Below are 13716 nucleotides of genomic sequence, written 5' to 3'. Positions count from 1 at the left end.
GCCTTTCAGAGCCGCTGCAGCGTTTTTACCGGCTGTACACGGAGCAAACTGTGACTCTCAGGGGACCCGAGGACCGAGCAGGGAGGAGGAGAGCGAGAGCACTGGGCATGTATCGCCTGCGGCGCTTTCTGCGTTTATTTTGCCCAGGACCATTGGCGGCTTTTGTAAAGCTATCGCACAGAAATCGGCTTGTTCGGTCACTTGCTCTGTGAAGACGTGGTGTCAAACGTGGTTTTACCAATATGAACACTGAAATAGCAGGATTTCTGCTATGACACTGCTGTGATATGGGATTCAGACAGTACAACCCGGCTTTATAAATTGACAAACGTCAAAAGTTTAGTACAGTAGTACTAAATATATTAGTATAAACCAAGCGTCAAGTTGTTCAGAGTACATTTTTCAAAAGATAAACTGAAAATAATATGCTTTCCTGGTTTCTTGGATTGTGGGTAGCAAGTGTACTTTGGCTTAGTACAAAAAAAAAACACAATTTAAAATTAATGTGCAAATTAAGAGTAACGCAATAAAAACTAGTAATAATTTCTTCTGTTTTCTAAAAAGTTACTGATATCTAGTTGGATGGCTAGATGAACACCGCTTCAGTTCCCAAACTTCTCCTCAGGGGCACCTCAGCCGTTCCATGATTTTGTTAAATTTCTCCAACAGCTCAATTAAATAATTAAATATATTGGTTTAAAAAGTCAGTGACAGATTGACTAGCTGTACTGTATGAGGTGTGCTAGTGGCCAAGTCAAAAAAATACATGGCTGCACTGGACGGTCGCTGCAAATACTAAGATGATTTTAGCAGAGGTTCTGCAATGGCTAAGCTGACACACTTTGACAGGCATAATATCATAGTTTTACACCAACACGAGGATAATCTAAACATCATTTCCTTTGCTTGCCTTTTGCAAGACTTTTGCACAGTCCTGTATACTTTCACCCATAAAAACCTCCCTCATGCATTGTGGCTCCGGGTAATTTGGGGGGGCGGGGGAGACTCTGCTATGTGGTCTTGGGAACAAGCTGAAGTGCTCCATTAGGTACAGTACTATGCAAAAGACTGAAGCAGTGAAAGAAAATATTGTTTTTCTGTGTAGTAGGTGGACATTTTCTGAAAAAAAGACAACGTAACATTAGAATACTCGCAAATGAATAACAACATAATGGAAAGTGAAGAATTTGTATTATTTTCTAAAACGTTACTGAGGCTTTGTTCGATGGCTTGATGAACACCACTTCAGTTCCCAAATCTCTCCTCAGGGGCACCCCAGCCATTCCATACATTCATTAAATTTCTTAACTTAATTAGTTAAGTTGATGTGGTACTGAATAACCAAACAGGTATACTAGTGGTCGAGTCAACAGACATTGGTACTGCAAATACAAGGGTGACGTTAGGAGAGGTTTAGACGAACAAAAACTATAGCTTTACACTAACATGAAATTCATTTAAACAATGTACTGTACGTCCATTAATATGGTAAAGAATTCATATAATTATTCATTCTAGATTAAATGATAGTTATTAGCTAAAGTAAGAGGATGATCGTTACAGTTATTTATTTAAAGTCCATTTGTGTCCATTTGTTGATAAATGACTGTTCCATTAGAGACCCACCAAAAGCCATTAACAGCATGCAGGGCTGCTGACAGGATAATATACAACAGACCAGCCTTTCACATTATGCTGATGGCCAAGCTCTTTTTATAAAATTAGATCCAAGGTGCAAAGAAACATTTAAACACACATACATGTCATGAAATTGTGTGATTAGGACACTACACCAGGGCTAGAGGGTGTGAGGGTAGCAGTGTTTGTGTGGGAAGAAGCTGCTGCACTGGGACGTTTGTGCGGGAAGAAGCTGCTGCACTGATACATTTGTGTGGGAAGAAGCTGCTGCACTGGGACGTTTGTGCGGGAAGAAGCTGCTGCACTGAGACGTTTGTGTGGGAAGAAGCTGCTGCACTGATACATTTGTGTGGGGAAAAAAATGCTGCACAGGTCACTTTGACTCAAAGGGTGTAGCTCTGGATCCAGGCGCTGAACTTAGCCACACGGGCATAAACCCCAGGCAGGTTGGGTCTCCCACAGCCGGCCCCCCAGCTCACGATGCCTACGAGGAACCAGTGGCCCCCATCCTGCACCTGGCATGAGAGCGGACCCCCCGAATCACCCTGAAAGGACACAGGAAACACATACCATATCTGAAACTGGAGCTACTGCTAATAGCTAATGCCTTCATCAGTCATGTACAGAATGTGTCAGTCTGGCCAAAAGCCAGGCAGCCACCCACCCGACAGGCATCCTGCTCTCCTGAGGGCACCCCTGCGCACAGCATGCGTGGAGACACTGGGCTGTAGGTCCGCTTGCACTCGCTCTGACTGAAGATTTGGACCTGAGCCTTCTGCAGGATCATGGGAAGAATTTTATCTGTGGAGTGACAGAGGGTGGCATGTTGACTGTGCTGTTCAGGTGCTGCAGTGAGCAGTGTGTGTGCCTCACTGCTGTGACATCAGCGATTGTGTGTTCAAAGACACTCACCCTCCTCAGACCTGTAGCCCCAGCCAGTCACCCAGCACCGGAGTCCACTGGGCAGAAGCTGGGAAGGAGGGGGCAGGCACACAGGCTGGATGTACGCAGCCAGTGATGATGGCCACGTTCTGCGCAGATGCAGCAGCGCGATGTCATAGTCAAAGGTGCGAGCGTCGTAGTACTGGTGCACCACAATCCTCTGGATCTCCGCTACATGCTTTGCGCTGCCCTGTGTCAGCATCCCCAGGTGAGCGGTCCACTGCCGTGGGTCTGTCAGCCTGCCCGCAAAGCAGCAGTGATGTTTTTAAATATGATCATACATGGGTTACACTGTAAACCCCACACCTCAGGACACACTGTACTAACCACCATGTATGCCCCACACTGCACAGCACGTTGCACCCCCCACTCTATACGACACACAGAGATGGGCATTATTTCAATGAAATGTATTTCAGATATACATTTAATTACTTTTGAATATTTTGTAATTTGTATTTTGAGGGATGGACAAAAATCAGATGTAATTTGTAACAAAATACTTTGAGAGTTTGTATTTTATGTGTTTAAAATATTTGAAATACTTCAAAAAATATGTAATATTTATTTTCTGTCATTTTACAGATATAAATACAGCCTATCACCATCTTTGACTATATGCGTTCTGCACAGATGCAGCATTGTGATATCATAGTTAAAGGTGCGAGCATTAGAGTGGGAATCCAGCTTGTGAATTATGCCAACTACAACCTGATTTGGTTTCATGTCCTCTTTAAGTTGCTACCCTGCTAGTGGCATTCTAGATAATTTCAACAGGCATGCTCTGGCAGTGGCATCTTATGATTTGTCATATATGGAAGACCTATTAGTAATAAATCAGGCTAGCTACCTTTGTTAATAAGGACAAAATAAATTTGTATCAGCTAAACATGGGTGTTTTTATAGCCACTGAGCCTGTGTAAAGCGGATGACTGACTTGCATGGTTCTGTATTTTTGAGTGTGTATTCTTCTTTGAATTTGTAAATATTTGACAAACAGGGAAATTCACACACAATGATAATTAATTTAAGAAAGTTTTGGTGTGCCTCCTTGTCCATGCACGTGCGCATGCTCACAGACACACACACACACACACACACACACACACACACCCCAGCACCCCTGTCAGCCACCAGCACCAATTCTGTGGGAAACACTGGTTATAAATTAGGAATGTAATGGTTCTGGAACTGAGACTGAAACCATGATACAAACATTCACAGAACCGTGATATCCGCCCCCCAAGCCACTGCTGCAGGTGCAGCCTGTTGGGTTTTCATTACATTACTAATGTCACTCATTTTACATTTTTCACTATAATACATGTAAATCACAGAATTATTATTCTATTTAAAGTTAGGGCAAGCTGTATATTTTGTAAATATTATACATTACTAAGGCTGTACCGTTACTATTTTGGATGTATTTTTGTATTTTCCAGTTACAAATCACTTGTATTTTAATTAAATACACTTTCTCACACCAGTATTTTATATTTTATTTTGTTACATTTGATGAGCAAGTATTTGTAATTTGTAACAAGACATTTTTGATGTGTTTGTATGCATCTCTGATGACACTACTGTAAGTACTCTCCACACTGCACTAACCACACTGTACTCCTCACACTGCAGGGGAAAAGCACTGGCACTGTGTATGTGTAGCAGCCAGGAACACACTGATGTTACTGTACCTGTCCTTGCTGAAGCAGTGTGCTGCTGACAGGAGCCACTGTGAAGCGATGACTGCTGCCCCGCAATAAAGATGACCAGCGAAGAGCAGGCTGACCTGCCATGGCCACTCCCCTTCTGAAGCAGCCACGCCCCCCACGATGCGCTCCAGCTTTGAGCCATCCCACATTCCAGTGACACGCTCCTGTCCTATACTTGGTTGGCCACAGGCTGCAGGAAAGAAAATTTGGGAGTAAGTGGAGATCTGGAAAGGAGTAGACAGTGTATTCAGTGCATGTAACTGCGATTGGATGTGACCACAGATTAGCCCAGAGCTGTTATGACCAGGGTTGCGACAATAGTAGCTGTGTGTGTTACAAGTGTGTTATGAACCCAGACTATAAACATGGTGAAGAAACGCTGACTCACACCCCTGCCCCAGTGGGGGTCACCACGGTCTGTGCCATTTAATTAAAAGTCCCTCCAGCAAGGACCCATCATTCCTAGTGATCAAAGGAAGATCTGTAGGGCCTGAAGTCTGGTAAATCATTGTAAGCAGAGGAGATGAAGGCAAAGTATTGAATGAGGTCTGCAAAGGACAGGCTGTGGGACCGGGGCCAGGCTGACTAAGACTGTGAAACACGCAGAGGTTCGAGCTCACCGCAGTCACTCTCATCGCTACCGTCCAGACAGTCACGGGCGCCGTCGCACTTGGCGTTTCTCTTCCGGATGCAGGCTCCGGTGTCGCACCTGAAACGGATGTCTAAGCAGCTCGTCTCTGCCGGAAAGATGTGTGTGTGAAACACAGGATGCATGTTACATCTTACAGGAAGGCAGACACACGGAGCACAGCCAGAGAAGGTGTTTCGCCAGCTATCTAGAGAATTCTGCAGGACCTGCCGTAAAAATCAAAACGAAGTCCTGCTCACCTGTTTCTTACAACCTGCTTACTATGACAGTACAGTAATGCAGAGAGGTTTTTACCCAGAGTGCAGTTTGTCTCATCCTGGCCATCCAGACAGTCCATCTCCCCATTACAGATGTAGACAGGGTGGAGGGGGGTGGGGCTCTCACAGTTTTTGGGAGGTTTCGCTAAAGAGTAAGCAATTAAAGAAAGATATGCACACAGAGAATTATTCGGGAACTGACTGGTCTAAATATAGTCTTAAGAAGCCTACAATAGGGAAAACCTGTTGGTCTTTGAACACAGAAGACATAGACACATACTGCAGAAGACTTCATCACTCTCATCCAGGCAGTCATCCAGACCATCGCAGCGACGCCAGGGCTCCACACAGAAACCTGTGCCACAGTGGAAGTGTCCCTCGGGGCACGCTGTGACAGAGAGCACATGCCCTTCAAAAGAGGTTATGTGCATGGAGGACAGAACATTTCACCACTCCATTAAATAAATGAGGGAGGCATCTCTAAATCATAATTATACAGCAAACAGATTCTATGCGCAATAAATATGTGCACCCTCAGTGAATATACATAATTTACCGTGAGCGCCACATTGAAATGAACCATTTCCAGGCCGCTGGTTTGCAGCGACCTAAATGTGCGAATTGACCGGCAGAGCCACAGTCAGACAGACACAGAGAGTACATGTTCTCTTTTAATGCGATAGCTGTCCTCACGTAAAATTTTGCACAAATTCATGCTACAGAAACAAAAGAGATTATGGGGAAAATGGGGTTAAGGGCAAAACACTCAAAAACTTTGTAAATAACATGCAGAAAGACAGGAATTGGAAAATAACTATAACATGGTGTTATAAATAATAGGTAATAAATAGAAAAATCCTACAATAAATATGGTAATTTGCATTATCCTCTCATTCCGTTCAAAGCACTTTAATATTTCAGGTTTCTCTTCAATATTTGAAACTTTCCTTTTGTATTCACTGCTTGGCTTTTTGAACCAGGATACTTAGACATTTCTTGCGGGTGTTAAATGAGCCTTTCTTAAATTGTAAAAGTTAACAAAACGCAGCATAACAGCAAAACATGCAGGTTGTAGGTTAGCACTCAGTGAACTGGTGCATAAGTGGCTGTTTCAGGCGTGTGTTACACGTGCTCCTGTGCGGGTCGGTTCAGTTGGGTGCTGTTTTTTGCGATCACCTGATGTTTCTCATCGAGGAAATCATGCATAAACAAAGATGAACACTGCAGTCTACGGTAATTGATCCATAATTTATCATATTATTTGGAGCAAAATTTCAAAGCATGTGCTATAGGTGGACATACTGTACTCAAGATGTCAGATTGTTATTATTAGTATTATAGCACTTCAAAAATACATTTGTTATTGGTAAGATAAATTCAAAGCTTTCCTCTAGGCTTTATACGGACAGCAGTTTTCTTACGCTGACTGATGGTGAAGCTGCCGTAATCGGCTGTGAAAGGCAGGTCAGCGCGCTGGGAACTGCAGAGGAACAACACCTCAGCATTCGGTGATGCAATATGGAAGATGGTGGGATGGTCAATGTAGCTGCCACAGTATCTACCAAGGAAATAAGAAATACATAAAGGTTACACATTATTGTGGGTAGTTGAGTGGACAACAACACTATCACCTCCTTAACATGCCGCCCAGAGATTACAGAAAAACCACTAACCTGATTTCTCATTTATGCAGTGGTCTGGCAGATACTGAGCCTAACATTCCCTCTACATGCTTCATAATCTTACTGTAATTAGTGTACTGCAAAAGATTCTGCCCCAAAATGGAGCAGCTTGTCCATGATGCACTTGTAAAATTATTACAATAATTAACACATTTAAAACACACCCATAATCATCTATCCCCTAGATGACAATGCATGTGATACCTGGACCTGCCAGGTCAGTGGATCCTTTATAAAATATAGCATAAACTGTTTAGTTACAAATAATTGGTGGAGCAAAAAATTCCCAACACCAGCTAAAAAGATCAGTTAAAATGTTTTAGCACCATGTGAAAATCCAGGTGTATAGACATCACCCGATTTCTCTAACCCTAACACACCCAAACACACCTACATGATCTCGTTCACCTTCCACCAGCCATGATCACAAGCCTTCAAGTCCTTCAGTTTTAGAACATAGTTGTGGAACTTCAAGGCCACACCTAAACTATCATGTGGAGTCTACAAAAAGGAAAAGAAGTTACAATCATTATCCATTTGTATGATACCTGGACCTGCCAGGTCAGTGGCCCCTAGATGATGATGCATGTGATACCTGGACCTGTCAGGTCAGTGGCCCCGATATGATGATGCATGTGATACCTGGACCTGCCAGGTCAGTGGCCCCTAGATGATGATGCATGTGATACCTGGACCTGCCAGGTCAGTGGCCCCTAGATGATGATGCATGTGATACCTGGACCTGCCAGGTCAGTGGCCCCTAGATGATGATGCATGTGATACCTGGACCTGTCAGGTCAATGGCCCCTAGATGATGATGCATGTGATACCTGGACCTGCCAGGTCAGTGGCCCCTAGATGATGATGCATGTGATACCTGGACCTGTCAGGTCAATGGCCCCTAGATGATGATGCATGTGATACCTGGACCTGTCAGGTCAATGGCCCCGATATGATGATGCATGTGATACCTGGACCTGTCAGGTCAATGGCCCCGATATGATGATGCATGTGATACCTGGACCTGTCAGGTCAATGGCCCCTAGATGATGATGCATGTGATACCTGGACCTGTCAGGTCAATGGCCCCTAGATGATGATGCATGTGATACCTGGACCTGTCAGGTCAATGGCCCCTAGATGATGATGCATGTGATACCTGGACCTGCCAGGTCAGTGGCCCCTAGATGATGATGCATGTGATACCTGGACCTGCCAGGTCAGTGGCCCCTAGATGATGATGCATGTGATACCTGGACCTGCCAGGTCAGTGGCCCCTAGATGATGATGCGTGTGATACCTGGACCTGTCAGGTCAGTGGCCCCGATATGATGATGCATGTGATACCTGGACCTGTCAGGTCAGTGGCCCCGATATGATGATGCATGTGATACCTGGACCTGCCAGGTCAGTGGCCCCTAGATGATGATGCATGTGATACCTGGACCTGTCAGTTCAATGGCCTCTAGATGATGATGTGTGTTATACCTGGAAGTGCCATGTGCATGTGCAGGATGGTGGGAGCAGGCTGGGGTAGAAAGGGCTGCTGATTGCCCCAGTAAAAGCAGCCTCTCTCTGCATCTCTATCGTAGCAAAGCATGCTAGGAGGAAAAATCAGTAGCTGTAAGGCACATCATGAGGGAAGCATAATATACTCAATGAGACATACAGGGCAAGTAACATGAGGCATTACGCTCTTCTGGAATGGCCTGGAAGGTTCCGCGAAAGCTCTTATTGCCCTGGGTCATTCTGAAGGACAGCAGCATTACGTTCCCCGTGGAGATGAGTAGGACGGCTTCAGACACGGGCTCACAGAGCCTGGCGGCAGCAAAGCAAACACCAAACTACAGAAATGTCTGTCAGCTGCTTGAAATGTAGCTCAGTCACAGGAGTGATGACATATCACATACATAACATGCATTTATATAAGTAAATCTGTAAATCTGAAATATGAATGAGGCAGGTGTGCCCCCTTCCCCCCACCTGTAGAGCATGCGGCTTCGGATTGGGAGCAGTGCATCGTACACGGTCACGCTGTCACCCGCACAGCCACTGGGCTCAATGCGGAAGGCCACCATGCTGAGGCGGATGAGGCAACCGGCAGCCGCTGTCAGCTTCACATGACAGCTCAGGCCCCCCCAGGACGAGAAGACATTCAGGGGCACGGAGATCCCTGGCAGGCCGGCATACAGCTTATCCACACACTTAGAGTCTGAAGTGGAAAAAAAATCATGAGCAACACATCCTAACCACCGAAGAGCTGGTGGCCCTGACCTGCTCCCAGTGAAATGCCCATAAGAGGCACAGCTTACCTGTTGCCGTGCCGGAATAGTCTGAGCGCATGGCAGCTGAACCGGGCAGAGAAGCAAATGAGTGAACAGTGCATTTCAACTGGCACAGCCTTAGTTCAAAAAACCACTAATAACACCTGCAACTGCCTAGAGCTGCACCCGCCTATGGCTACCAAGCACATCTGTAAAGGCAATGATATCTTCATCATGATTCCTGTACCATTGATGAGGATGGAGTCAATATCCACTGGTAAGCTGAGCAAGAACCCAATGGAAGAGCGGTTTTTTAGGCTGGTGAGCACAGAGTCGCGTAGGACGGCACCAACACACTCCTCACACATGGCTGGGCTCCTCTGCTGTGGGGCCGCAAACACCAGCCAGAAGTAGACCAGGAGGCCACCCTTGTTGGTGTTGCTGTGAGGGCAGACATAGACATAACCTCACAAACAGGGGAGTGATTCTTTGTCTTGAAATATACCATATTTACCTTCATGTTTATAATGTATATAATTCAATGTATATAAAATCATCCATCCATCCATCCATCCATCCATCCATCCATCCATTTTCCAAACCGCTTATCCTACTGGGTCATGGGGGATCCGGAGCCTATCCCGGAAGCAATGGGCATGAGGCAGGGAACAACCCAGGATGGGGGGCCAGCGCATCGCAGGGCACACTCACACACCATTCACTCACACATGCACACCTACGGGCAATTTAGCAACTCCAATTAGCCTCAGCATGTTTTTGGACTGTGGGGGGAAACCGGAGTACCTGGAGGAAACCCCACGACGACATGGGGAGAACATGCAAACTCCACACACATGTAACCCAGGTGGAGACTTGAACTCGGGTCCCAGAGGTGTGAGGCAACAGTGCTAACCACTGCACCACCATGCCACCCCCGTATATAAAATCAGATAATTTAAATCATAGAATTTACTATGAATGAAAGCAAATGAATGAGAAATGCACAAGTACCTCAGATCTGATATGACAGAATGCCTGTAGAGTTTGGCCACAGGAGAGGCTCTGTACACGCTGCTCACCTAAAAGGCACAAGAAGAAAGACATTTCTGAGTTTTTTCATCTCTAACACAACTGCCTCATCCACTTTGAATGAAGACAATGTGTGTATTCATATACATATTCATATACAAAAGTGAATGTATGAGTGAACAAATAACAGTGAGAAGCAGAGGGAGGCTGTCTGTGCATCACGTTGTGAGGGATCCAGAGAACACGTGTGTAGGAGGACGCACTATGTGTTGGATCCTGCTTGCCATGGAGAGGAACTCGCTGGACTCTGCATGCCGGTATTCTGGCAGGAATTCCACATCAGCAACACGAAACATTCCCGCAAAGTACATGCTGTTGCTGTTCTCCAGTCGAACTACAATCCAAAAAGAGATAAGCACTCAAAGGCACGTGGTATTAACATGGTTAGTCACGCAGCATTCACACAGAATGGTATCCATACAGAATTTACATGATATACAGATAGCACGTACACAGAATTCACGTGGTATTCAGATGGTATGCACACAGGATTCACATGGTATTCACACAGGATTCACATGGTATCCACATGCTATGCACACAGGATTCACATAGGGTTCACATGGTACCCACATGGTATGAACACAGGATTCTCATGGTATTCACATTGTATGCATACAGGATTCACACAGCATTACATGGTATGCACACAGGAATCATATGGTATTCATATTGTATATACATAGGAATCACACGCTCTTCACCTGAAATGCACACCATATTCAAAATGTATGCCCACACACCTAATTTTACAGCAAGCGCAGTACGTTTTACAGCAGTTTCACAAACACTCCAACCTTTCCAAACCCTTTCATTTGTTTTTCATACTCGAAGACAAACAAACACAAATTCAGGGTAGCCTGACTCGGTTGTACCCTCAGTGTATGACTGATGATGTGCGCCTTTATGGTGATTCTGCCTGACACACTGCAATTGCTGCAATCACTGCAATATCACAAGGCTAATGCAAGTGCTAAAAATGAATGCATGGCCAAACCCTGTGATAATCCGTATGCCTAAATAATAGGTTTTCAAATTTTGCACAATGAGCATTTTTACTTTTCGATTTTTCCCAGACTGCTTTAGGCAGAGATCCTGCAAACCCTGCACTAGGATCAGTAAGGCTGATTCTTAAGGGAAGGGCCTGACATTACATATATTAAAAAATCCATTATTCCAATTTCCATTGCTAACTTTTTTCCCAGGTTCCAGTGTCCAGTAACCAGAAACACCTTTTGCATGAATTTTAAATTTAATAACTGTAATAAATTGATAATTAGAAAAGTGATGCTGCTGCATTATGCTTATATTGGATTAAATCACTCTGATTCCCCACACAAGCTTCTTCACTTTTTAACAAAACCAGCTGCTCCTATTTCGCTACCATATCTGTGACACTCTGTATCATTAATATAGATCCTGATTTTCGTGCTGGACTCACATAAAAAGACCCAGAGCAGCGACCACATGATCAGCACCACAACAAAAATCACCACAGTCAGAAGGATAGTGAGATTCTGCAAATTCCAGTAAGGGCTCTTTTTCCTCTTTTTCTTCTTTCCCTTTTGTCTCGTCCGATTGTACTTTTTGCAGAGTTTATTCAGTGTGGCATCAACAGTAGCCAGTTCCACAGTAATATCAGAGACCTACATCAGCCAAAAGCACAGCAAAGACAAGGGAGGGCAATTAGTTTAAAGCTCACATTCCTTTGCTAATATAGTGTACATAGTACAAGTTAGACTTTGGCCGCAAAATGTTCTATTGCCAGATTACTTACGTTTTAAAATGCAGACATGGATGTTGCCTAATAAACTCATTTAAAGATTGAGGCAAGGGGTTTTCAATGTTTCTCCCGATCATAACACACAAGAACTAGGCGCTCCCTACCTACCGCCAATTTGTCATGTAAGTGAGACATGCAACAAACTTTACTATCGCGACTCAGTGTTATACTAATATATGATTGTACTGACATCTAGTGTTAATTTGTAATGTTACACATCGTCTTACTATGATACAAATTATGTGTGGCTTTTTAGAATGAAAATCACATTGTGAACACATCAAAGAACAGAACATTCCTTGGATTTAACCTATACACTTACACACTTGGTTACTTCAGATAAGACACAAAGTATTCAGTGGAGAAATGTATCATTTAATATAATATATAATTTGCTTTGACTTTAACTGCACTCAGGTCAATTTAAGTATTTGTACTGTACTGTATCCCCATTGGCCGTCCATGAATTGGAGATCATTGAGTTACAGATCACATGAATAATGTATTTAGTGTCATTTCATCCTCTGAGCGGTACTTAATCCACCCTGTGAGATAAAGACTATAGATTCTGCCTGTAACAGTAGGACAGAGATAATGCAACCTGCGTTCACTCTAAAGACGCTGAACTATAGCCACACCAGGAACTTTCCCAAACCTACTAAACAATGCTGAAAGTAAAGATGCAAATCCAGTTTAATGTTTAGCAATATAACTGCCTCACAGGATAATGAATACCATGTTTAATAAAATGGCAGATTGTTCCAAGCGCGTTGAGACAGGATTGCACACTTACGCTCGCTTCGTCGGCTTGAGGCGTTTTTTTCTGGCTGCCCTCTGACTCCATGACAGACCAACATCGTCCACGTTCAGTTCATGTTCAAGGTTCGGAGCGGAAAATACCGCGATCAAAGCTGAGCCGAGGACGACGTGCACATCCCGAGAGATCTGCTAGGGAGGGTCGAGTTTAATACCTGCACCAGCTCGCAGGTCTTGAGAAGGTATCTCTGAGCTTGCAGTGTGTAACTGGATCTGTAGGGGGTTAGAGGTTTCGAAATGCCGGTTCATTCGAAAGGCTATAGGATGTACACCTCCTTGAACAAAACCTCTTTGGTCTTTTTCTTCCTTATTGTTCCCTAAAGTGAGAGGTTGGTCATTTAGAGAGCAATATTTTAATGTGGCCAGCAGTATTAAATATCACAAATCCCAGAGAAATTTTTTATTTTAGGGAACAACGTGAGGACCACACTCCCCTAATTGTCAAGGGTGAGGAAGTGGAAAGGATCACCAGCTTCAAGCTCCTGGGGATCTACATCAGTGAGGACCTCATTTGGTCAATTAACTCATCTGCTCTGGTAAGAAAGGCTCAGCCGCGGCTGTTTTTTTGACGGACACTGAAAAAAAACAATCTGTCTGCAGAGCTGCTCAGAGCCTTTTATTACTGCTCCATCGACATACTGCCTGACATTATGGTATCCAAATTGCACAGAGTGAGATCGGAAAAGTCTCCAGCGGGTTACAAGAACCTCGGAAAGGATCATCGTACTCACCCTGCCCTCTCTGGAGGACATTTTCAGAACCCGTTGCCTCCGTGGAGTTATTAACATCTCGAAAGATGCAACCCACCCCTGTCACCACCTGTTTACTCTCTTGCCTTCCGTAAAAGATGCTACAGAGCTCTCAAATCTGGACCTCTAGATTTA

General features: G+C 44.3%; 1 protein-coding gene across 1 annotated transcript; it reads right to left on the bottom strand.

Moving 5' to 3' along the window:
• Nucleotides 1–87: 87 nt before the first annotated feature.
• On the bottom strand, nucleotides 88–12981 carry tmprss7 (transmembrane serine protease 7). Its single transcript, XM_049012432.1, has 18 exons — nucleotides 12810–12981; nucleotides 11675–11879; nucleotides 10437–10567; nucleotides 10156–10223; nucleotides 9392–9585; nucleotides 9193–9228; nucleotides 8864–9092; nucleotides 8574–8698; nucleotides 8369–8481; nucleotides 7275–7381; nucleotides 6620–6756; nucleotides 5479–5586; nucleotides 5236–5343; nucleotides 4913–5029; nucleotides 4275–4482; nucleotides 2551–2819; nucleotides 2303–2439; nucleotides 88–2183 (listed from the first exon to the last, which is right to left on the bottom strand). Exons 1-18 carry the CDS (start codon nucleotides 12858–12860, stop codon nucleotides 2022–2024), a joined length of 2505 nt encoding a protein of 834 aa, XP_048868389.1. The 5' UTR covers nucleotides 12861–12981; the 3' UTR covers nucleotides 88–2021.
• Between the last annotated feature and the right edge of the window lie 735 nt (nucleotides 12982–13716).

The sequence above is a fragment of the Brienomyrus brachyistius genome, chromosome 4, assembly GCF_023856365.1.
Source record: "Brienomyrus brachyistius isolate T26 chromosome 4, BBRACH_0.4, whole genome shotgun sequence".
In the NCBI taxonomy this organism is placed as follows: Eukaryota; Metazoa; Chordata; class Actinopteri; order Osteoglossiformes; family Mormyridae; genus Brienomyrus; species Brienomyrus brachyistius.
This window is presented reverse-complemented; position numbering and strand designations above follow the sequence as displayed.